Source organism: Oculina patagonica, chromosome 5 (genome assembly GCF_052425735.1).
Source record: "Oculina patagonica isolate OP01 chromosome 5, crgOcupat, whole genome shotgun sequence".
Taxonomy (NCBI): domain Eukaryota; kingdom Metazoa; phylum Cnidaria; class Anthozoa; order Scleractinia; family Oculinidae; genus Oculina; species Oculina patagonica.
The window spans coordinates 16,117,700-16,140,755 of record NC_135762.1 but is presented as its reverse complement, the minus strand read 5'-3'; the positions used below and the strand labels follow the sequence as shown (position 1 = coordinate 16,140,755).

Here is a 23,056-nt window from a genome sequence, read left to right as displayed (position 1 = left end):
ACTCAAACTTAGGGATGGACACTCCTTTGTTTGACCTTACAGACTGTAGTAGAGATCTGTTGTTGGAGAGGATGCTGTTTGGTGGTCTTTCATCTCGATTTTACTTGATTTGTTTTGGCATTAATTTTTACTATCATGGTAATTGTAAGCAGCAGTTTTCATTTGGCTAAATCAAATTAATTCTCTCAATTTAAAAGAGTCACACAATAAATAATCTTGTTCTTTAAAATGTGACAACCAATTTTATCTGTTCAGAAGACTCAGACAGTTGAACAAGAAGCAGATTAGGCTCCATTGAATTCCTTTGTATCAGTTAAAGTTACATGTACTGTATATAAATATATCAAGGTACAGCTGTTTAATTTATTGGTTGAGTTTTACATAATGTCCTTTAATAGGGGAGAGGTAACTTCAAGAAAAGAGAGTCACGAGGTGTTAGTACAGTGATTCATCACGCCTACATGAACATGACTAAGTTAGCATGCAGCATGGACGAGAAGTGCCAGTTGTTTTTCTCCATTTATGATGCTAGGGAAGGACGGTTCATAAGGTACGTAAATTATTTCCTAATGGTCAATATTTGTGTCTTATTAGTGGTAGAGGTTAGTAGGGTATAGGTTAAGTCTGCGTTCAAGCCTAGTGGCCCATCACACCACAGCTTATCCTGGTTTCTGTAGCATGAAGCGACTAGGAGTATTTTTACTCCCCCCTGGATGGGATGCTAGTCTATTGCAGGGTTACCTCTAGCATTAAATTTGCCGGACGTATCCATTTGTACACCTGGGTGGAGAGAAACTATGAGAGTAAAATGTCTTGCCCAAGAGCACAACACAGTGACTCAGCCAGGGCTCGAACCCAAACCGCTTGATCCAGGGTCCAGTTTACTAACCATTAGGCCACCATGTCTCCTAGAAGTGGCAGAAGTTAAACTCTGGTTTAAATAAGTAGTGAAGAGAGTGTATAGCAACTATCCCTCCATGGGATACCAGGATTCTTGTCAGGATGCCCCCAAAACTTTGAGCTTTGAGTTGAATTTATTGCTAGTGTTTGTGTTGTGTTTGAAAAAAAAAAAAAAAAAACAAAAGAAAAATGAACCACAACGTTTGCATTCTTATCCTTTTTACAATAATCAAAATAACTGTAAAATAATTTATTTGTCTATGCAGTGAAAGATTTCTAGTTGCTGTAGGCAAAAGTGATAGTACGCAAAAAGTGAACCAGCCACAGAAGATTGAAAATTCAACCTGTGTTTTTACTGTAAGTATGCAGTGTCGGTTTCTATTTAGTCAGTCTCTTAACAAATATATAAAAGCCCTGTTCAACCCCTTCTTTCAGGTGGGCTTCTTTTCCGGGAGGGCTGCATATATATTGGGGGGGGGGGTGCTATTTTCAGCTGGAAAATTGAACTTTAAAAATCTTTAGGTTTCCATTTAGATGGGATACCGGGGCAAGAGTTAAAAAAAATCCCTAGGGCTTCCAACAAAACCCCATATAAAACCCTTGACCAAACATTAACCCGCAAAAAATCCCATTCCAAATTTCTGACCCTGATCTTACCACGAGTCTTTAGATTTTTTAATACCCGAAAAAAACCCTACTTATATCAAGCCACCAAAAAAATACTTGCCAAATTTTCCTACCCAAAAAATCCCAGTTTCGAACAATTTAAACTAAAAAAAATCCTTCAATCACTCCCATCACTTGAGATCCTTAGTACCCCCCTGGGATTTGTGGGGGGGGGGGTGTATTTTTTTTGAATGGGGTTTGTTTTATGTTTGGAATTTTTCGGTTATGCAGAACTTAATATACATTTTCTATTATTATTGTCATAATTATCATTACATGTATGTTAAATTAATTTTTGCATTTAATTCATTGGGTTTATTTGTAGGATCTTGGGAGTAAAGATGTATCTGCTGAAGCCTACCTTGTTGTTCACATCGTAAGAGTAGGTAAGTAGCATCTAAATTAAAGGAGCAGTCCTTTTGTGTGACTGCATGCATTCCATAGTATTGTCAGTAGTAGAGGTGTGGAATTTGAATGTGCTTCATTAAAGCTCATTGAACCTTGTTAGTGTATCATTGTCATGGCCCTTTTAAGATTTTTTTTTTTTTTGCATGTACAGATCTATGGACATAATTCTGTCAGCTGTATTATTATTAATTATGATAAACATGATCCCTGAATGAACATTTAGAATGAAGTAGATTAATTAATCAATTCCCTTTTATCAGTATTCAGGGTTCTTTTTTCTCTTTTTATTTTTTTTTATTGAAATTTATGAAAAAAGCACATTGCTTACGATAACAAGTACACTACTTACACTACTAATACACTGACGACAGTTACTTACTACATACTACTCAGTTACATGTGATGTTTGGCTTATTATATATACAATTTACACTTGTAATATGTCACTTATTACACTGTTTTCCTTAAATTACATAACACTTGTAAACAATAAAGCATTTAACTAGTTAAATATTTGAGCGACACATAAAGCTTACATGCAAAAAAATGTATTCAGGGTTCTTTCAAATACAGATGGTGTAGAAAAAACTTGCAAACAGGTGACAAAAAAATCGACATAAAAATGTTGAGAAGCCCATAATTAAAACTGTTTTGCAGTGAAAGAGAAATTCAAAATTGTGTTAGTGGCAAAAATCACTTTCAAAAAGGTGCATGTGTACAAGTGACTACCAGGTGGGCCATTACCACTAAGTAAACAGCTGTTTTGACAACTTCCATTGGTAATGTTAAAGTGTTTCTTATCTAGGGAGAATGCTTACTGACGGTTCCACCAAAAAGGTTTCAACTGCGTCGTACAGGAGGCCTTTTGGATGTGCTGGTAAGTACTGCTATGAGAGTGTCACTTTACATGCTGTTTTTACAACAGACAATTAATTTAATCTAGAACAACTTCTTCAATGGCTTCAAGCTTGCATTCTACACTGGAATAAGATCTGGCTAGTCCCATGTCAGGACTATGTGTACACTGGCCTGGTAGATTGTGAACAGAACTAGCTCAAGTTAACGTATACTTGCCATTTTTTCCTTCAGAGTAAAATGCACAAGATTTTCTTCTTCATAGTACTAAGATTTCTGAAGATGGTGACTTGTGATGGTTTCCAAATGTTGTCAAAGATATCTGTAGATGTTGTACAATTTCTGAAGGCTACCAAAGATGTCTGAGCATTCTAAATATGAGTTCATGCCCAGTACTGCAATGCATTTGCACAAAGTTTGGAAAATCCAACAGACAAGAGGCCATTTATAGGAATACTTTAATTTGTGTTTAAATTGATGAGCCTCTTAGTGAAAAAATATGTTTCTTGTATTATTGTGTAGTGTTGGACATTGTTGATGTTTTGACTGGAAAAGAGGAACTGTTGGAAGACAAGGAATTCCACATGCCAATCTTCACGTAAGTGCATATTAATTTAAGTTGTCTGACTTTTGCTTCCAAACACGAATTTTTTCTGTATTTTCAATTGGTAGGGTAAAGTCTGCATTCTAGCCTAGTGGCCCGGCCCATAAGGCTAGAGCTTATCCCAGTTTCAATAGCATGAAGTGACAAGGAGTATTTCTACTCCCCACTGGATGGGATGCTAGTCCATCACAGGGCTACCCCCAGCATTAAATTTGCCGGTACCCATTTATACACTGACTTGAGTGGAGAGAGGAACCATGAGAGTCAAGTGTCTTACCCAAGAACACAATGCAGTGCCCCATGCCATCCAGGACTCGAACCCAGACAGCTCTATCCAGAATCCAGCACACTAACCATTAGGCTACTGCGCCTCCCCACATTAATTGGTATAAAAAAAATTAACTTTTTTTCTTGATTATAATTGTTGATTTTTTTTATCACAGCCTTCTCAATTAGTTACTGCCAGAATATTAATTTTATGTGGGGATGTGATTTTCCAGTTGTAGTGACAGCGATTTCTGGACAGTCCATGATAGTATCATCAAGAAGCAAACCAGTAAATACAGTGTACCCAGCTCAAATAGTGGTAAGTTGAATCAGGAATTTACTTACTAAAGACGTGCCATGATCTATTTGCAAATTTGATTGGCTGTGCCAACATACTACTACAGTAACTATAACTGCATGTAGTCTACATGTTTTACTGGAAAACCACAAAATTAATCTGATTGATTTTCCCACTGTTGCATGTTGCTCTTGAAAGGGGAAATTATTCTTAAGTTTATAAATAAAGCAACGTAAAAAATGTTTCTTCTTTAAAAAATGGGCATTCACTGGATGTCCGGACAACCATGTGGCTAAAAGCCTTTTCCTGAACATATTGCCATTTTCTGAGCAGTGTTGAAATAATATATTTTTGGAAAACAGCACGGCCCTATGTTTATCCAATCAGAAGTAAAACCAAACCCATTTGGATCTCAGTCACCCATACACCTTTTCCTGTGCTTTATGCCGGCTTCATGTACATTTGCTTTGAGTTTTGATTGGTTCACTTGATTGTCTGTGTCCTTTGTGATTGGGCAGACTGATAACTTTGGTTTTGGTTTTCTAGTTGTTGTTTTAAATTGTATAATAATTATTGGTGTCTTCATACTGAAGTGAAAATGGCAACTCTTCACTTATTTTATTTGTACACTTCTTCCAGGTATTTATGTTTCCTTGAGGGTTTTTCATGGTGACCTGGACAAGGTGAAGTATTTTTAATATTTACCTTCCAAATGTTTTTTTTTTCCCTTAAATAATTATTGTAAATTGTTGTTTAATATGTGATTCTAGGTGTGTTGTTGTTTTGTAGAACTCAAGTTATTGAGTTGTTTTAAAGGCCATTAGCTGCCAGCTGTTTTGCACGGCTAACTGCTGTTTTAATGCTCGGTTAAGTACCACTTATGGAAACAAACATTTTTTTGGGAAAATTTTGCACTTATTGTCACAATTGGAGAAAAACTCTGTGTAGATGTCCCTTTAGAGTCTTGGAAATTTGTTCTGGCTTCGTTCTGAAAAATGTTTGAATTTGAACTCACTGGCATAACACTTGAACAGCAATGTTACATAGGGCCGTCTGATAAGACATCTTATGATATCCAGCATGATGCAATAGAATGCAAATAATGTAAAACTATTAATATTAAATACAAATTTTATACTGATTACTGTATTTTTATACTTGTTTTAACAACCCTGCCCTTGATTGTGCATTATTATTTTTTTAAAACAATGTGTTATTATTTCAAGGTTCAAAGTGAGAATCCCCTTTTGTTACCCAAGGGGACTCCAGTTGTAAGAAAATTAGGATTTCCTGATGTCATCATGCCAGGTTGGTGTCATGATTATTAGTTTTTAACACTAAAATGTTATAAAAATAATGATGACGATTATCATTAAAATAATATAAAAGTAAAATATTACTCATAAATCTAGAGTAGTCGCACTTGATGTAATAATTATATCTAACACAAGAATGCGATGAAACACTGTCTCTAGATAGTGTTTCATATGTCGTCTCAATCTAAACAAAAACTAAATTGATGGGGAAATATAATTATAAAAATCTTGTATTCTAAATGTATATTAAGTTATATTAAGTTCAGATATTCGAGCCAGTGTCATGGTTATTTTGTTAAATTTGGTCAATTATATATTATGAACTATAAATGATCCGGTTTGCGAAGCTTTATTTCAAGCTACCTTATTCTTACTTATTTTGAATAGAACAAACATTATTATTTCGTGGGACTTAAATTTTGCGATTTGGCCAAAAAAATATGTTTGATCACAGGCAGTAAATTTGTGTCACATTAAAAGCAACATCTAACCAGACACACACTTAAGCTGGGAAAATCAAGTCCTCAGGTGACGTTTTTTTTTCTGCCTTCCACCTATTATTTACATTCCTGACAGCGTATGATAGCAACTGCATCACAAATGAAATGCAGTACTTTTTTGTGTGGACTTTCCACACATTGTTGTGATGCAGTTTTTTCCGATTCGGGGGTCACTTTCCGTATTAACTCGATTAAGTGCCTTCGGAAGTATTCGATAGTGTTCGGGGAATCCGAATATTCGGTGAGACGTGATGGGTAGTGAACCATTCAATCAGTGTGGAGTAAGTCGCACTTTATTCTTGAATCTAGAAGCCATAATTATTTGTCACAGCTTTCGAAGAGCGTGTGGTGGCTGGTTAAGGTCACGATTGTGTCATATAAGCCGCGTCGCAAGTTTTGAAATCAACTGCCCAAGAGACTTGTTCGCGAAGAGTTTGAAATGAATCTCCTTAGTCTTGAAAAAGACAAAACTCGTATATCGTGTTAAAAGGATGAAACTCTTTCAAGAAGCAGAATATTTTCCCGCGTTCAAATGTGAAAAGGGTGAAACTACTTCTATTTGGCGGCAAATAGTAACACCATCGGTTGCCGAAAATAAACACAGCATAAATGCGCAATGAGTCATTAAAACAAGTTCGATGATTATAAAGTAAATGGTTTGAACCCAGGAGTATCAGTAGTTCGTATAGTGTGATCGTCCGGGTGAGAGTAGTTCTGAGAAGAACTGTTGTTGGTGACTGACGTTTCGACAACCTGAGCGGAAGTCATCTTAAACGTAAACTGAACAACAAACTACTTACGCTTAAAAAGACCGACGCTTTTGACAACCAACGTTACTACCGACTGCGGTGCTCAGTACCGCAACCACCGAAACTTTACGGACTACCGAAACTGCACAAGCCGGGTATACCGATGCGACCCATAGTCTCGTTCTGTGGGTCCCCTACGTACCAACTGTCTAAATACCTGACGACTATACTGCATTACCTCTTACAGACGAATCCAGACGTAAACTACAATCTACTGAGAACTTTATTGACGCCATCAAGACTGTACAGATACCTGACGACTACAAACTTGTGTCTTTTGATGTGAAATCACTGTTCACCAGTATTCCACTTCAATTGGCTCTACAGTGCACCGAGACCGCTATTCAACAATCTACTGTTACATTACCGCTACCGACTGAAGACATTATGGACTTACTGAACCTCTGCCTTACATCGACTTACTTTCAGTACAACGGAAAACACTACAAGCAGTTGCACGGAACAGCCATGGGGTCGCCGGTTTCCGTTGTTGTCGCAGAAATTGTGATGCAAAACATCGAGGAACGCGCCCTTGCAACTTGCCGACAAACGATACCGCTCTGGTTACGCTACGTTGACGATACTTTTACCGCCGTACACAAAGACGAAATCGACGACTTTCACAAACACCTAAACGAACAGAACGCCGACATTCAGTTTACCAGGGAGATCGAAGAAAACGGAAAACTTCCTTTTCTTGACTGTCTGGTAAGCCGCGACAACAACAAAATACGAACTACAGTGTACAGAAAACCGACGCATACCGACAGATTACTGGACGAAACATCCTACAACCCGACTTCCCACAAAGCTACGACTATCAAGACTTTGACGAGACGAGCGCAACTAGTTTGTGACACACCAGACAGTTTATCTGACGAAAACAAATACCTTGACCGCGTTTTCCACAAGAACAACTACAATACTGACTTTATTAGACGCAACACTCACAGAACTACTGAAACTGACAGAAATCTGACATCTGTTACTACAGCGACTTTACCCTACATCAAGGGCACTTCTGAGACTATTGCGCGGATCCTACAACCCTACAATATCCGTGTAGCTCACAAACCTATAACAACGTTACGACATTTACTGACCAACGTTAAAGACAGGGACGAACCTAACAACAGACAGGGAGCGATTTATAAGATCAAATGCTCCGACTGCCAGGCCTCCTACATCGGAGAGACCGGTAGAAACTTGACCACGAGACTGACTGAACACAAATGAGCGACGAGAAATGGTGATGTCAACAATCACATTTCTGAACACCACCGACTTACTAAACACAAAATCGACTGGGACTCTGCTGAATGCTTAACCTACAGTACTAACTATTTTCAACGACTGACTCTGGAAAGCTGGTACACAAACTTAGAACAGACGCCTATCAACAGATGTCAACAACTACCGGCACCTTACAAACGACTTATTCACGACGTAAAGAGAAGCGACAAACGAACCGCCAACAGAACGACTTAATTTGACTAACAATAGACGGAACAGAACGACTTAATTAGACTAACAATAGACGGATCGAAACTGACCAATTACTGATGACAAACTTTACACGAGTCTTACAGCCAATAACATCACTGCTTAACTGACCAATCAGCTTCAACGGACCAGACTTATAACATCATCGACTGACAACAACTTTTCACTTGACTCTGAAGATGACTTCCGCTCAGGTTGTCGAAACGTCAGTCACCAACAACAGTTCTTCTCAGAACTACTCTCACCCGGACGATCACACTATACGAACTTCGATGATTATGTTGTTTTGCATCTCTTGGACTGCCGGAATATAATTCACGTGCTCTATTTCTCTCAAGTCATGAATAAAGTAAGACCGATGTCGAATTCAGAACTGCCCAAAAACGTACATTGTCCTAAAAGTATAAATAATAGTAATAATAATAATAATAATAATAATAAAAGATTTATATAGCGCCATATCCATGGCTCATGGCGCTTTACAGTAGAAATATTATTAAAAAAAAAAAAAGAAATGAAAAACTTACTTAACAAATTTACATCGATGATTAAAGGAAATACTAACAAATAAAATAGCTGAGCTGTAAAAATGGAAATAACTAAGAATCATTAAAATCTTTGAATGAAAAACTAACTCATTAACTAACTTAACTAACTTAACTAATTAACTAAGTGACTAACATCGACCCGGAAAATTTGCATGTTCAAACTGTGCGACAAAATAATTTAATTTGGTTGAAAGAAATTGAGTCCTTCGCAGCTTCTCAAACCACCCAAAGAACAGTGAATATTTCTTGAAGAAAAATATTACTTTGCCTTTCTAGGCAAGCTACTAAGAAACCGAAAACAAAGCTTATTGAAAGGTACTTATTCCAGAAAGGTTGTAAAACAGCAGCAACGCATTGAACGAAAATAAGTTTATCGATGAGTTGTTTACACAGGACAGTTCACGTGCTGCACGCAACATTTCTTTTTGAATAAAAATTAGGATCCTTCCTTGTAAGTGGTAATAAGAAGGCTTTAGGTTTCAACATCTACTTTTTTGTAGGATTTTGGGTTTTTATTTATTTATTTATTTATTTATTCTACTTTTTTGTAGGATTTTGGGTTTTTATATATTTATTTATTATTTATTTATTGCTTTCAAGACCTTTCAATTTGTCCTTGAGCGACAATTCTTCCGTGCGAGCAAACACGAGACAAAATGTACTAAGTCAACAATAAGGTGGAATACAGCTATAATGTTTACATAACAATTAAACGCAGAAAGGGCTCTCTTTTCATTTTTCACCACACATGCAATCGAACTTTAAAGCATTGTAGTCGTCAGATAGTTTTCTTTGAAATAATTCTCAATTTCTTTTCGTCTTCCTGATGATTATCTTCATCGGATCCAAAACAACAACGGAAGAAAAACGACAACGTGTTCCTTGAAACGGAAGTATAGCCGGGCACTTTTTTCTTCCAACAGTCTTGTGAAAAATTAATCGATTGATAAGTTCTTTTTTTTTGATTGACAAGTTCTTTGTTTCTCGTCTCGTATCTTGAATTTCTCGACTCGAAACTTGAAGTATTTGACGTTGTTGACTCGTGAGTCGATACTCCAAGTGACCGTAAACGACTTACATTTGACTGGTGTTACAGTGACTCGTTAATTAATTCATAATGAAAGTCCACACATCTACGCATTGCGGACTTACTTTTATTTAACCTTTGCAGGTGACATTAGGAATGATCTATATGTTACTGTGGAAAGAGGAGAATTTGAAAAAGGTAATAAATTTGTTCAAGATAAGTTTTCCTAAACCTGTCATAATTTGTTTCTAACTAATTACAAACTTTTCTTTCCATTAGGATCAGGAAAAACTACATCTAAAAATGTTGAGGTTTCCATGTGTGTCATTGGACCAAAAGGAAAAGTCATTGAGGTAAAAATAACTTCATCACTGAGGGATCAGGTGCTTTGTGGGAGCAGGGATGGTGCAGGTGGTTACAGCGCTCGCCTCCCACCAATGTGGCCCGGGTTTGATTCCGGCCCGGTGTCATATCTGGGTTGAGTTTGTTGTTGGTTCTCGTCCTTGCTCCCAGGGTTTTTCTCCACGTACTCCGGTTTTCTTCCCTCCACAAAAACCAATACTTCCAAAAAAATTTCTAATTTGATCTTTACACGGCCCCACAAGCTTATAGCTTTAATCCTCACTGTGTCTAAATAAAGGTAATTAAAGCATAGCTGCAGTGGATGTTACAATTATATAACAATAATATATATAGGTGATGATGTAACATTCATTGCTAGATGATTGTTCAGTGTAATTGTAACATCCACTGCTTTGTGCACAAAACTTTTCATTGCAATTTTTACAAATCTAATGAAAGGTGTAACTGTCAATGACAAAATTATGCCAAAACATGTTTTATAGACTAAAAAATATTACAATGTTGTTTTGTTTTTGAAAAATAAATATTAGTGAGTCTCCTCTGAGATGGCATTTCATCATTTCGTTAGAAAAAGGCACTTGTTTTGGTGTCTGACTGATTCTTGCATTTTATACTTGTTATTTGGTTTTAAGGATTGTGTCTTCCTTGGGGCTGGTGGACCCAGTTTAACTGAATACCAATCCATCATCTTCTATCACAACAGCAGCCCAAAGTGGAATGAGACCATTAAGGTACAGTAGTACAGATGAACCTTAGCTAATGAACATCTCATGTGGGCAGACACCTGCCATTCATAAGTGGACAGCCACTTTCAAACACTAAATTGTGAACCTCTCATAGACACCTCTCCTAACGGGCTAAGGGGACAATTTTTTCAGGTCTTAAGGTGTAAGCTTACAGTAGGTTTGACTCTATGTACTTACCAGACCTACTCACATCAACCTGTCTGGCCAGCACGCCATACCTGATAAGACTGTCTCCTATAGCATGGACGGGCCATTAAGGCGATTCTTTAGAATAACTAACTTTCTAGCATTGCAGTTTAGAAAATACAATCCTTCCTTTTATAATAAACAAAAAATTATTTTTTACTCCTCATTTATATACAATTAATATTATAAATTGTCGTCGTTTTCTTTCTGGGCAACAGATACAGCTCCCCTTTGACAAGTTCCTGGGTTCTCACTTGAGATTTGGCTTCCGACATTTGTCAAAGTTTGAAGGTAAAATGTTGTTTGATTTTTTATAACATGTACCGGTAGTGTGTGCTTCCTAAAAATACATTGTAAATAACCAGTTTCAAATTGTTTTCACATTATAAATTCGATATATGTTATAACCAGATGGCAGTGGCCCAGCCTTGTGTCCTGCCTTATATGTTTCCCATACCAAGTCCACAGGACGTAAATTTGTACCTGCAGCCATTATAAAAGTAGCCAAAGGGTTATCCTTAAAATCTGTGTTACTAATAATGTTATATTTGGTTGTTGTTATTTTCTTAATAATTTAGAAAGAGAAAAAGCTGACAAGACATTTGGTTTTTCATTTGTGAGCCTGATGAGAGCTGATGGTACAACAGTCCCTGATGACACTCATGATCTGTGTGTTTATAAGGTATCTGTGACTTGCTTGTTTAAACATTAGTTTAGCCCATTCACCCTGAGGCAAATTAAGCTGGTTTCCTTTCTTCTCAATTTGATAAAATACTACTAACCCATTTGTATTGCAGCATACTATTTCAATTGTGTTGATCAGTGTATTTCATTAATAACTTCCCCTCCCTTTAATGTTTGCTATTTGTTTTGTTTGCACAGTACGATGAAAAGTGCTTCTATGACTCTATGACCTATCTTCACATGCCGTCAAGACTATCACAAATGGCTAACCATGCGAGTTCAGGCTCGGATAGATTGGTGCGCAACTCCAAGGATACCTTCTACATCAAGACAATAGTGTGTTCCACAAAGTTGACTCAAAATGGTGAGACCCTTTCCTCCTTTTTGAATTCTTCTTAATTTGTTTTCCTTTTCACCTTTTTATTTTAAATCTGTTATTCCAGAAAATATCTATAGCCGCCCACAGAAGGTTTTTTCGGTAGAAAAAAATGGCCGGCTATAAATTTTTTCAGAGGAAAATATCCTCTGAGCTTCCATACATAAATCCATACACAACTCCTAACAAAAATGTTCTTATTTCCTCTTATAGTTGACCTTGTTGGCTTGTTAAGATGGAGATCACAAAAGCGTCAGATCCCATCAGTGTTAACGTCTTTGCTAAAAATTGACGGAGAGGAAATTGTTAAGGTGAGTGTGTTCGCATTTGATTGTGCAAAAGGGTTTTTGGCTTTTCTGAAAAACAAAACAAAACAAAACTATAGAAAGCTAAATATGTTTGATACTTTTGACAGTTCCTTCAAGACATCTTTGATGCATTGTTTGCTATTCTGAACGAGAGTGCCGAACAGTATGGTAACCTTGTGTTTCAAGCTTTGGTAAGTAGAATGTTTTAATCCTTTACACTCTTTGAGTTAGCATACTGCAAGTCAACAATGTAGTTCTAATGGTTTCTAAAGCGAGTGGATAGTGAAGTTCCAGCTTAGTCCTTAGGCATTCTCTCTTGCGTTGTTGAGACGAGAATAAAATTCTTATACTGCATTATTATAATCTGCTTCTTTTTCCAGGTATTTATCATTTGCATCCTTTCTGATGAAAAATATCAACACTTTCAAGATGTGTTGACGACGTACATTGAAAAGCATTTCAGTGCAGCTTTGGCACACAAGTAAGTTAACATTAGAGATAATAATTTATTTGTGACAGTAATCAAGTAATGAAAGTTGGTTTGTGTTTGCTCAAATTGCTCAAATGGTATAATTCTAAATTTTGAAATTTATTTCAGGAATAGAAATGACATGTATTTTTATGCAGAAAATCATTTTAAGTTAACACTTGAATTGTTCACATTATTATAGCTGGGCACTTGCATTTATTGTGTTTTCACTAGAGAGGATTACACTGTATGTGGTTTACTTTTACTGCAATTGTCATTAGACTTTATAAAGGGACACAAATAGTCGAATCTATGTATCTTACCTATAATGAAGTCACGTTTTCTTTTCCCCATGCTTTAGGAAATTAATTAGCTGTTTGAAGCAAGCCCTGATTTATACTGGAGAAAATGACAAAATCGAAAACCTCAAAAATACAATGACGGTAATACTACAACCACTTTTAATAATGCTACCATCACACTATTTCCTAACAAATGCAGTCAGTGAAACCATGTCTGATTGACACCAATTGTTAAATGTTATAGAGGTTAAGTAATATGGCATTTCGTTGCCATGACACCTCAGAAAGTACTCACAAATGCTACTTTAGTTTTTGTGTCTTTACAATAAGGATCACGCACATTTTTAAAGACAGCACTCATTCACTACTGTAGTAGATTTTAAAATTCATTTCAACAAGAAAATGACTTGTGATTTATATCCTGCTGCAACAGTAACTTGTTCTCTCTTCTGTGTATTTGTTCTGCAATTTTTTCATAATAAAAATTTATTGTTTTTATTGTTTTTCCAGGCCTTAGAATATCTTTTTAAATTTATTATTCAATCAAGGATGCTGTTGATCAGGTAATTGTTTACTACAACCTGGACAAATGCATTATACTATTACCATTTGCTAACTTCTCAACTATCTACTTGTGCAGTTTATTAGCACACGGGGCACTTCAGTAGGACATGGACTCACTGTTTAATTTCTTTTCAGCATGCATCGAGGAGGAGACGCAGCAAGTCAAGAGTTATTCAGGCAGGACCTGTGCTCTGTGTTTACTGACCTCAATGAAATGATGTCTTCACGTCTACCTGATGTTACTATACAGGTTAACTCTTGCTTTCTTTTCTGTTATGTCATAATATACGGTAATAACTCATTTCTTGTACTGTACAAAAGTAATTTTCCTTACGTGAAGATTGAGGTGGACTGCGAATAATGAAATTAGAAATTGAAAAAAATTTAGGTCAAAATGTTCCAGGATGAACTATAGCTCAACAGTGCAAAGCAGCCAACAGTCCGAATGCTTTTCAATTATAATTATTGTTAAGGAGTAGGGGTAGCGTAGTGGTGAGAGCGCTCACCTTCCACCAGTGGCCTGGGTAAGATTCCCGGACCATATGTCATATCGGTTGAGTTTGTTGTTGGTTCTTGTCCCTGCTCCATGGGTTTTCCTCTGAGTTCTCCAGTTTTCTTCCCTCCATAAAAACCATCACTTTAGACAGTTCTAAATTCCAATTCAATCGGCATCAGTGGATGAAGAGCCATTCTGTGGAAATGCCGCTGCCAATTTCCATTTATTATTTCATTTATTAGCTAGTATTATTATTTGTTTTGTATTGTTAGAAATAAGACGCCACGGATTTTGCTTATATAACTCGCATTAGATTTTTAGAGGAACCTTAGTGAAACTCAGAAACAACATAACACAGAGCTACATGGTGCTTGTTCTTTACCGTGACAGACCTTTTAAAATTCAAAAATGTTTTATTTCTGACTTAAAAAGGTTGTTGTTGTCCCAGAAGTTAATATCCTTTTTGTTTTGATTTTTCTCCTGATGAACAGTCTTTAGCAATGCAGCATTTTGTTGGAATTTATCAAGACACTTTAAAAGTGTTTAGCATTGAAGAACTGAGGTATGTCATCTCGCATTGTCCTAAAAAAATGTTGATAGCCTTTATCGGCAAGCTGGTGCTTCTCTGCCACACAAACGTATGCAAATTGGACGTTTTTAAAATTGAAAGTTCTTGTGAAATGTCCATCTTATTCCTTTTGTACTTGCTATTGTTATGAGGCAAATCACATGACCAGGGCATGTACGGATACTTTACAACTTCCACAATAAGAGAAAATGTTGATAACGCGGTTTGCTTTTTTAAATTGTTATAATCGAGTTTCCATTTTTCGCGTGCACGGATTGGCTAAAAAACTGTGTTTTGTTTATAGAAGACCATGTTTTGTTGTTTGCGCGTGTTAAAGCTAACCTACGAACACTTGTAAAAATGTAGGGAAAAGTGTGTTCGAAATTAGTCTTGTATTCAGCACAAGTTCCTTCGTGTTTTGTGACTGTAAAATGCATTGGCCTTTTTATATGTTGTATTTAATAATAAGTGGTTTATTTTTTTGAACAAAAAATACAGTACATTGAAGCACCAACAGTAACAACAATTATTGTCTTGTCAACTAACCATTCCTTTAATTTGTATTGTTTCTGTTCTTTGTAGTATGATTGCCAAGCAATTCCTTCTCAGCGCAGCAAAGGACCAGAAAGCCCTGACCAGTAGAAAACTACAGTTTATTGATGCCACTGTAAAGAGTGAACTCTTTGTGCACAAAGGTAATACACGGACACTGACTCTACTATTACCTTCTTCAATCCTGATCCTACCCCTCGGGTATAGTTCTCCCCTATGTAAGCTACATAGACATATGCTGCTGGACAGGGTATGGTTTCCACGAATTTTGGTCTGAAACTGGCAGATGTATATGTTGTAGGTCAAATTGGTTTTTAGGTTAAATCCGTTTCCAACCTGACTATAACACCTTTTTAATCACTTAAACAATTTGGGAATTTTTTGTTCGGATTTCTTTTCAGTAAATCCAACTTGTTTTGAGTAATTAAAAACGTGCTATCTTCAGGTTTAAACAGATTATTCTAGGTTGGAAACAAATTTAACCTGAAAACCAATTTGACCTACAACACATACATCTGTCAGTTTTGGTATGAAATAGGAGTTTTTTAATCGGATTCTACTTTTGGTTTACATCTTGAATTGAAATTTAGCAGCTTTGAAATTTTAGGCTCCTACCCTTCTCGAGCATAGTGCACTTCGGCTACAGCGACGCTTCAACCATTTTTTGACCTTGCTAGAACCTTGCTAAAACCTGCTACGACCCTGCACTGCACATGAACTCCATTCACTTTTTTTAGCCTCGTCCTGAGACCTTTGAAGGACTCTTGACATTAAAAGAATATGTCCCGGGGGGTACTCCAAAGAGTTTTATACGGGTAGAGCTCCGCCCCAAGTTCTAACCCCTTACCCTTGTAGTGTCCATTTTGACAGTAAATTGTACCCCTTTCGTATACCTTTACTGAAAGTACCTTGCATTACCTACGAGCTTAGCGATTGGTCTTAAAATAGCACGTTTTCTTGTCACTTTCTCAGCCTTAATAATTAAGATAATACAGCCATAAATCGCGATCTGTTGGAAATATTTAGCTTAACGCACGTTTAATAGCCAATGACGCTTTCCGTACCACTTACATGTATTTACTTGAATCTCCCTTGTATATGCTTCACAGCTGGAAGTACCCCTTTGGCGGCCTCCCCGTATAGGCCGTTATACGACACTCCCCCGGAAAATGTTAACCAAGAGTTGAACATCTATTATAAATAACCTTTGTACTAAGCATTTTATTGCAACCAAACTGTTGATGAATTCATTACATTTATTCCTGGACAGAATCAAGAGCAATTCTTATGCCAGTCCTCGTGACCTCCATTCAACAACAACTGGTTCAAAAACAAGACATGAGAACATGTGCAGAAATACTAGGATCAATTCTGACAGCATTACACACAGGAAAAGCAGTAAGTGTATGCAATACAGGGTTTGTACGGCTCATGGAAAACCTGGAAAGTCTTGGAATTTTATTGTGGCACATTCCAGGACTGGAAAGCAGTAAGACACTATCTCTCTGGAACCTCTATTTTCATTCGCCCGTTGTAAACACTACCTCTATTGTTATTTAGGGCTAGCGGCATTGTTGTCACCTGTTATCTATTGCTTTAGGAACCAATGAATTAATTTGTTCCGAGAGGTAGTGGGCGATCCCTGGATAGTCCTGGAAAAAGACTACCGGTCCTGGAAAGTTCTGAAAATCTGATAGACTCAAGTAACAACTGAATTCTCAGAACTAACATTATAAGAAATGTACAGACCAGTAAGGTGAAATATTATTGAGATCTTGGGAGTGAAAGGGTTAATGGGAATTTTGGAGTCCTGGAAAAATCAATCTGGGTCCTTGAAAGGTCCTGGAAAAGTACTGGAAAATTGTTTGTAAAAAAGAGTACGAATCCTGTCAATAATGAGGCATGCGACATGTCAGCCTATTTGTTATTTAACGAATGGTTACGATGTTCATAGACAAAATATGAACGTGAATTTTGTCGCCTACAAAGTGGAATGGGTCATTATAATTAATTTGTCAGATTTTGACGTGCATGTTTGTATAATTAATACCATTGCTTGTTTGTAACTTGTGTAGAAGGGTCCAATTGAAGAGGATGTGTACCTCGTTGTAAGAACCGTGCTGCAGCCTGTGTTTCAAACAGTGATGACGGTGGACAGAACAAGCGAGCTAGCGGTAAGTGGTCATGAGAGAAATCCTGCAATGTAAACAATCCCTTTTATCTGTCTGTACCTGTATATCAATATAAAAAAAAAAAGTTTAACCCCAGGGCGCGGTTGAAAAAAATTTTTTTAAAAAAAAAAAAAATAAAAACACCTCCATTTATTTTTCTTTCACACACACCCGCCTAAAGGCCGTGTGTATAAGAGAAAAAAAAAAGAATCGTGGGATATTCCATAGTATACCACTCGAAAGCGTTGCATAACTAGTATAAATAGAACTAATCATGGATCTGCTCCCAGCGGCTTAATAGGTGTTTACACCGATGTTGCCAGAGTCGCGATTTACAATTCTGGTGAAGCCTCATTTTTTCGAGTTTTCTTTGCAATTGCTTTTAATAAGTTACTTTAAACTTAACTGCGAAGATCGTGTTCACGTTCATGCTTTGCAAAGTTATGGCGCACAACTTTTTTTTACGAAGTATCCTACAAAGTTAGGTGCCCAAAACTAAATAAACCTAGACACAAATGACATGGCCAAATACCTTAACTGAAACAATTTTTCTCAAACTGCTTGCACCTATCCTGTTTCTTTAGGCCATAGTTTGTGGTAACAACAACAATGAAAATGTATAATATAAACCTTACACACAGAGTTTTGTGGAACAAATTTATAAACACACAAGACAGTACATCATGAGCGTTTCGTCTCTGTTGTTTAGTTTCATGTTCTCTTGTTTATTCTACTTATTCCCCACAATCTGACAGCTAACAACAGGCTGGATCTGACCATGTTGTTTTCCTTTCTCACACTGCATTGCATTTAACTTTTCAGAGGCATTTTCTGGCAGTTTTGACAAACTTGCTCTGGATCATGACAGAAGAACACTACCAGAGATATCTGAAGGAGTTCAGCAGCAACAAAGAACTTAAGGATTTCCTGGTGAATGTGTTTGTGGTATTCACTGAAATAGTGAAGCGTGGAATCTTCCTGAGGGACTGGATTGTAATAATCGTCTTAGGAAACAGGTGGGCAGTAGTAACATTGTCAAGGAAACAAATTACTTCTTTATTAGTTAGAATTCAGTCTGAGAATTGAATGAGCCCTCGGTTTTCAGTGGAGGCGTTGCCAAGTAGCATAGCGATTACGTCAAGCTGACGTGGCAAGTTTTGGAGTGCGTGCGCAATTTCTATTGGACAACGGGAATCTGAAACTCTTGTATACTTCGAGGAGAATCTCTCAAAGATGGCAAAAATGTTGCCCGACTAAAATGCATTTTCATGAGGAATTCAAAATATCCAATGACATTATGAGATGGCATTCCAACAACAGCAACCCTAAAAAACCCTGTTCCACAACTCCCCCTCCCCCTCCCCTTTTCGCAGGTTCATTGTTTCTGAAAAGAAAGTAAGATTTTTGAATCTCGAGAACCTTTTGCCGTTACTCATAGTGAACTGTCACTGTTCCTTTCTTTTTCAAGTGTGATTCTTAGGGCCATTCAGAATTTTTCACAGGCCCTGCTGGATAACTTTTCTGGAGATAACTTCGACTATCAGGTAAGATTTCCGAAAATTAAGATAATATTTCGTGTAGAGTAAGCAACAATTAATTTAGAGTTTTTACCTCATGAGGGTGTTCACTGTAAAAACCCTAGTTGATGGAAGTGACTTAGCAATAAAAAAACAAACAAACAAGAAGGCGTTAAAACGTTGTCAGAAATCGATAATAAACTCTTTCGGGCGAGAGTGGTTATGTTTCATTTCACTCTAAGCTTGGGATGGGTTTTTTATAAACGTTTATCTATTTTGATGCAATGAGCTTACTACAAGTTGTATTTTTTTCCAGTTGTGGAACAGCTACTTCAACCTGTCAGTGTCGTTTCTCACTCAATCTCACCTTCAACTGGAGAACTTCACTGAAGTGAAGAAAAACAAGATCATTGACAGGTAATTACATGAAGTATGTATGCTACTTTCTCCTTACCCGCTAAAACAAGGAACAATTACAAACGATCGACTGGTGGCAACTTCAAGGCGGGTATAACGGGCATCGAACTACGCTGCTTCGGTCTCACCATTTGACAAGGTAACCACGAGAAAACATTAGACAAGAAACCTTGAAATGACCCTCGTAACTACTTCATATAGAGGAACAAAGACATCAATTTGGTCGACTCTATTCAGTGAGCACGCATTGAAGTTGTGTTTTCTGCAAACTGAAAATTATGAAAGGTCGGAATAAGAACGTGACCGATGTTAGTTACTCTGTTGGATAGGGCACCAGTGTATACCTTATTTTATACCATCCATAAACCAATCAGATACAGGACCGTTGTATCGACGGTTTCAACTCACCTCCCTCCGTCTGTCTCGAGCGTATTTCTTCATGGTCACACTTTCGTTTCACCCTCCTACTCGTTATCGAAAAAGTCTCGATCCATATTCACTCCTCGCTCGTATCGACTATCCAAATCGAGGAAATACTTCTCAAAAACGCAAAGAGAAATAAGATTAAGAAGGAAACGACGACAAAAAAACTGTAAAGAAGAAGTATCAAATGCGTATCCGAGATGGAAACGAGTTCGGAACAACCTATGGTTACGACGATCTACCTGGCGGTCCACCCAAAAAAATCTTTTTCCTAGAGTAGAACGTCTACTTCGATGGGGCCAAAATAAGAAATAAGGTCCGGAAATTAACGCTCCATTAAATTAACGGTGCGAAATTAACGTTAACAAAAATTAACGCGACTTAAATTAACGCGAATTTTTGAAATTCGCGTTAATTTCATGAAGCGTTAATTTCCTATATTGAGGTAATTGAAAGAAACGTTATATACTGTTCTTTTTCTTAGGGTAGATTATTCAACATTGAACTAACTTATCTTCTACAAAACTTGAAAAAAATGGCACTTATGATATTACGTACAACATAAACAGAGAATAGCTTGATACTAGCTATAACAAGTAACATAAGTTCATTTATTTCTGCTTGCGTCTTAAGGTATGGTGATATGAGGCAAGTTATGGGTTTTGAGATTGTTTCCATGTGGCAGAGTCTTGGTAAGTATTTATTTGTCATTACAAAAAAAAACCTCAGTGTATGAATAAAACAAATCGACTACCAAAAACTTGAAAAACTGAAAACACACGTATACTGTATTCTGAAACTACCGAGTAAGCTTTCTCCAGACAGGACATGTTACCCCCCCCACCAAAAAAAAAAAAAAAAAAGAGCCGCGCGCCATTTCCCGCGTTTGTGAGAAATTTTTTTTTTGAGTTTTTATTGTTTACTGGATTTTGGTTTCCTTTTTAATTGGCAATAAATTATTTGGTTTTGGTTTTACGACACTCAATTGAAAACTGCTCTATTCCCGTATTATATCAAAAGTATTTTGATCTGACATTATAAAAATTTTTAAGTGTTTTTTTTTTACAACCGGGGGTTTTTGGGAAAAGGGGGGGGTGATTTTCGTTTCTGTGTGTGTGTGTGTTTTATTTTATTCTTTTCCCTCAAGAAATAGTTCTTCACGAAGAGGCTTCAATACAACTGTATAAGGACTGAATTATTAATTCAATTTATAACATTTCCATGGAAGTCAATTGCGTATATTTAATACCACCCAACTGTGAAACAAACTGGCAGCCGCGTCTTTGTGGCGTGAAACTAACGCGTGTAAATACTGAACACTGATTGGCCAAAACACTAACATAATTAAACTTGTTTTATTTGTTTTTTAACCAACAGGTTCGTATCAGAGACATTTCATGCTTACTCTGGTTTGTCCGTTCCTGGAAATGACTCTTGTGCCAGAAACAGGTGAGATATGCCTCTTATTTGTCTCCTTTACACTTGTTTTCAGGCTTATTGTTAGTTTGTGGTGAAAGCGAAGTAAACAGCACGAATGGGATGATGGGCTATCATTGATAACCTTCCCATCACTCCTCTTGTGCCTCCTTTCCTACTCTTTCATTTGTTGACTTGATGCTTAACTGGAAGCAACTGCAAAGTAGAGTGTTTTTAAAGGCAATTTATCTATCAGTTCAACACTTTCTATTTGAGGTCATATTTAAGGTACGGATAAGTTCTGTAATTATTTAATTTCCAAGGTTCTTCAGGTCTTTTTTAAATTGTTTTAACTTTTTTACTTTGATCATATAAGAGTATTTCATTTACTTTCCTTCCTAATTTTATTTCACGGCTCACAGCACACTAATAGTTTGTGTTTTGTTTTAAAGAATTGCGGAAAGCTACGCTACCAATTTTCTTTGACATGGTGGAATGTGAACTGAAGACGAAAGGCGAGGCAACCATGGTATGATTATGATGATTTGATTTTGGCTTTGCGCTTTCTGTAAAAACCAAATAGACTTTCTGTTTATCCATGTACCTAAGGCAATCGCCACTTCCTTGATCATGGAAAACGTGGAAATTGAAATTGGAAGATTGTGTGATAATCAAGCAAAGTAAATGTCTTTCAGTTTCATAGGTTTTATTGTTTGTTTGACAATCCCAATTAAACATTTTTAAACAATAGCTTGTGAATTTTAACACAAACTCAGTTCGAAACATAATTTTATAAGAGAACATTAGGTAAATTTCCGCTTATTTGTACTTCCAACTACTGCAAACAAAGACTCGATTTTAATGGAAATCAGCTTCGAAATTGAATGAAGTCTGATCGTTGGTATCACTTCCGTTGTGTTTTGTTAATTTTTTGTTATATTGATTTAGGTTGAAACCAAAATAGTGAACGAGCTTGACAGGCTAGTGAGTGTGGACAAGAAGGGAGACAGAGAATACAAGAAACTCTTTAAGCAAATGTAAGTGTGTTAATGAAGGGCTGGGTCTCATTTTAACCGATTCTAAGCTACTTTGACGCTTATTGACAGACTTCTCATCAACCTGGCATATCGTTGAGTTCGCAAGTACTCCCGCGACTTTCAATCGGTTTTATAAGAATCTCACACTCTTCTCGTCTTTTCAAAGGGTTTCTTGACTGAACAGTGCACTCCCTCTTGCCTTTTTAACCCGATGTAGAGTCCAGTATCTTAAAGAGTGACGCAACGTCAAAGTATTGAATATATTTAGTTTACTTGCCAATTTATTGGTTTGTTTATATTCCATGGTTGTTCCCACAGTCTAACGGAAAAGTTTCAGGGAGGATTTCTGTTTACCGAAGAAGGTTTAGCGTTTGTGAGCCGTGTTACCGACCTCCTAGAACTGCTACTGGAGTACAGGTATGTAGTTCAGTTAGTAGGAATTACGCACTATTGCACAGCGTTTTTCACAGTTATGCGCTCTAGAAAGTTCAGATGTCCGATGACCAGTGGTTGGCATTTCAACGCTGATGAAGAGGCAGAAGTCTCGAAATGTCCGAGAAATTTTGTATTTCATCGCATTAACAATATTTTTGTTTAATTTTTGTCATATCATACATGCGCTACACAGTTTTTTCCTGATTTGTGTCGTTGGCGTTTTCAGCTATTGTCAATCATAATTGCCATGGCAACTAACTGCAAAGCAAAAAAGACTTTCTAAAGTGTGCAGAGTTTATCGAACCACACAACATTTGAAGTCTCA

The 23,056-nt window shown here is 36.9% G+C and overlaps 1 protein-coding gene across 1 annotated transcript in view; it reads left to right on the top strand.

Moving 5' to 3' along the window:
- Window positions 1–23,056, top strand: part of LOC144652971 (dedicator of cytokinesis protein 1-like) — a 42,961-nt gene that overhangs the window by 6,000 nt on the left and 13,905 nt on the right. The window contains exons 10-41 of the mRNA XM_078512867.1: window positions 399–550; window positions 1,167–1,257; window positions 1,892–1,952; window positions 2,780–2,851; window positions 3,352–3,427; window positions 3,934–4,019; window positions 4,638–4,681; window positions 5,225–5,306; window positions 9,846–9,899; window positions 9,981–10,054; window positions 10,697–10,795; window positions 11,215–11,287; window positions 11,575–11,678; window positions 11,879–12,044; window positions 12,270–12,367; window positions 12,472–12,555; window positions 12,745–12,845; window positions 13,195–13,276; window positions 13,646–13,698; window positions 13,835–13,949; window positions 14,687–14,757; window positions 15,346–15,458; window positions 16,586–16,713; window positions 17,391–17,489; window positions 18,309–18,502; window positions 18,955–19,030; window positions 19,320–19,420; window positions 20,477–20,535; window positions 21,221–21,292; window positions 21,712–21,788; window positions 22,208–22,296; window positions 22,615–22,713. Of these exons, the coding sequence (XP_078368993.1) occupies window positions 399–550; window positions 1,167–1,257; window positions 1,892–1,952; window positions 2,780–2,851; window positions 3,352–3,427; window positions 3,934–4,019; window positions 4,638–4,681; window positions 5,225–5,306; window positions 9,846–9,899; window positions 9,981–10,054; window positions 10,697–10,795; window positions 11,215–11,287; window positions 11,575–11,678; window positions 11,879–12,044; window positions 12,270–12,367; window positions 12,472–12,555; window positions 12,745–12,845; window positions 13,195–13,276; window positions 13,646–13,698; window positions 13,835–13,949; window positions 14,687–14,757; window positions 15,346–15,458; window positions 16,586–16,713; window positions 17,391–17,489; window positions 18,309–18,502; window positions 18,955–19,030; window positions 19,320–19,420; window positions 20,477–20,535; window positions 21,221–21,292; window positions 21,712–21,788; window positions 22,208–22,296; window positions 22,615–22,713 (2,945 nt within the window). The remainder of the gene's footprint in view (window positions 1–398; window positions 551–1,166; window positions 1,258–1,891; window positions 1,953–2,779; window positions 2,852–3,351; window positions 3,428–3,933; window positions 4,020–4,637; window positions 4,682–5,224; window positions 5,307–9,845; window positions 9,900–9,980; window positions 10,055–10,696; window positions 10,796–11,214; window positions 11,288–11,574; window positions 11,679–11,878; window positions 12,045–12,269; window positions 12,368–12,471; window positions 12,556–12,744; window positions 12,846–13,194; window positions 13,277–13,645; window positions 13,699–13,834; window positions 13,950–14,686; window positions 14,758–15,345; window positions 15,459–16,585; window positions 16,714–17,390; window positions 17,490–18,308; window positions 18,503–18,954; window positions 19,031–19,319; window positions 19,421–20,476; window positions 20,536–21,220; window positions 21,293–21,711; window positions 21,789–22,207; window positions 22,297–22,614; window positions 22,714–23,056) is intronic.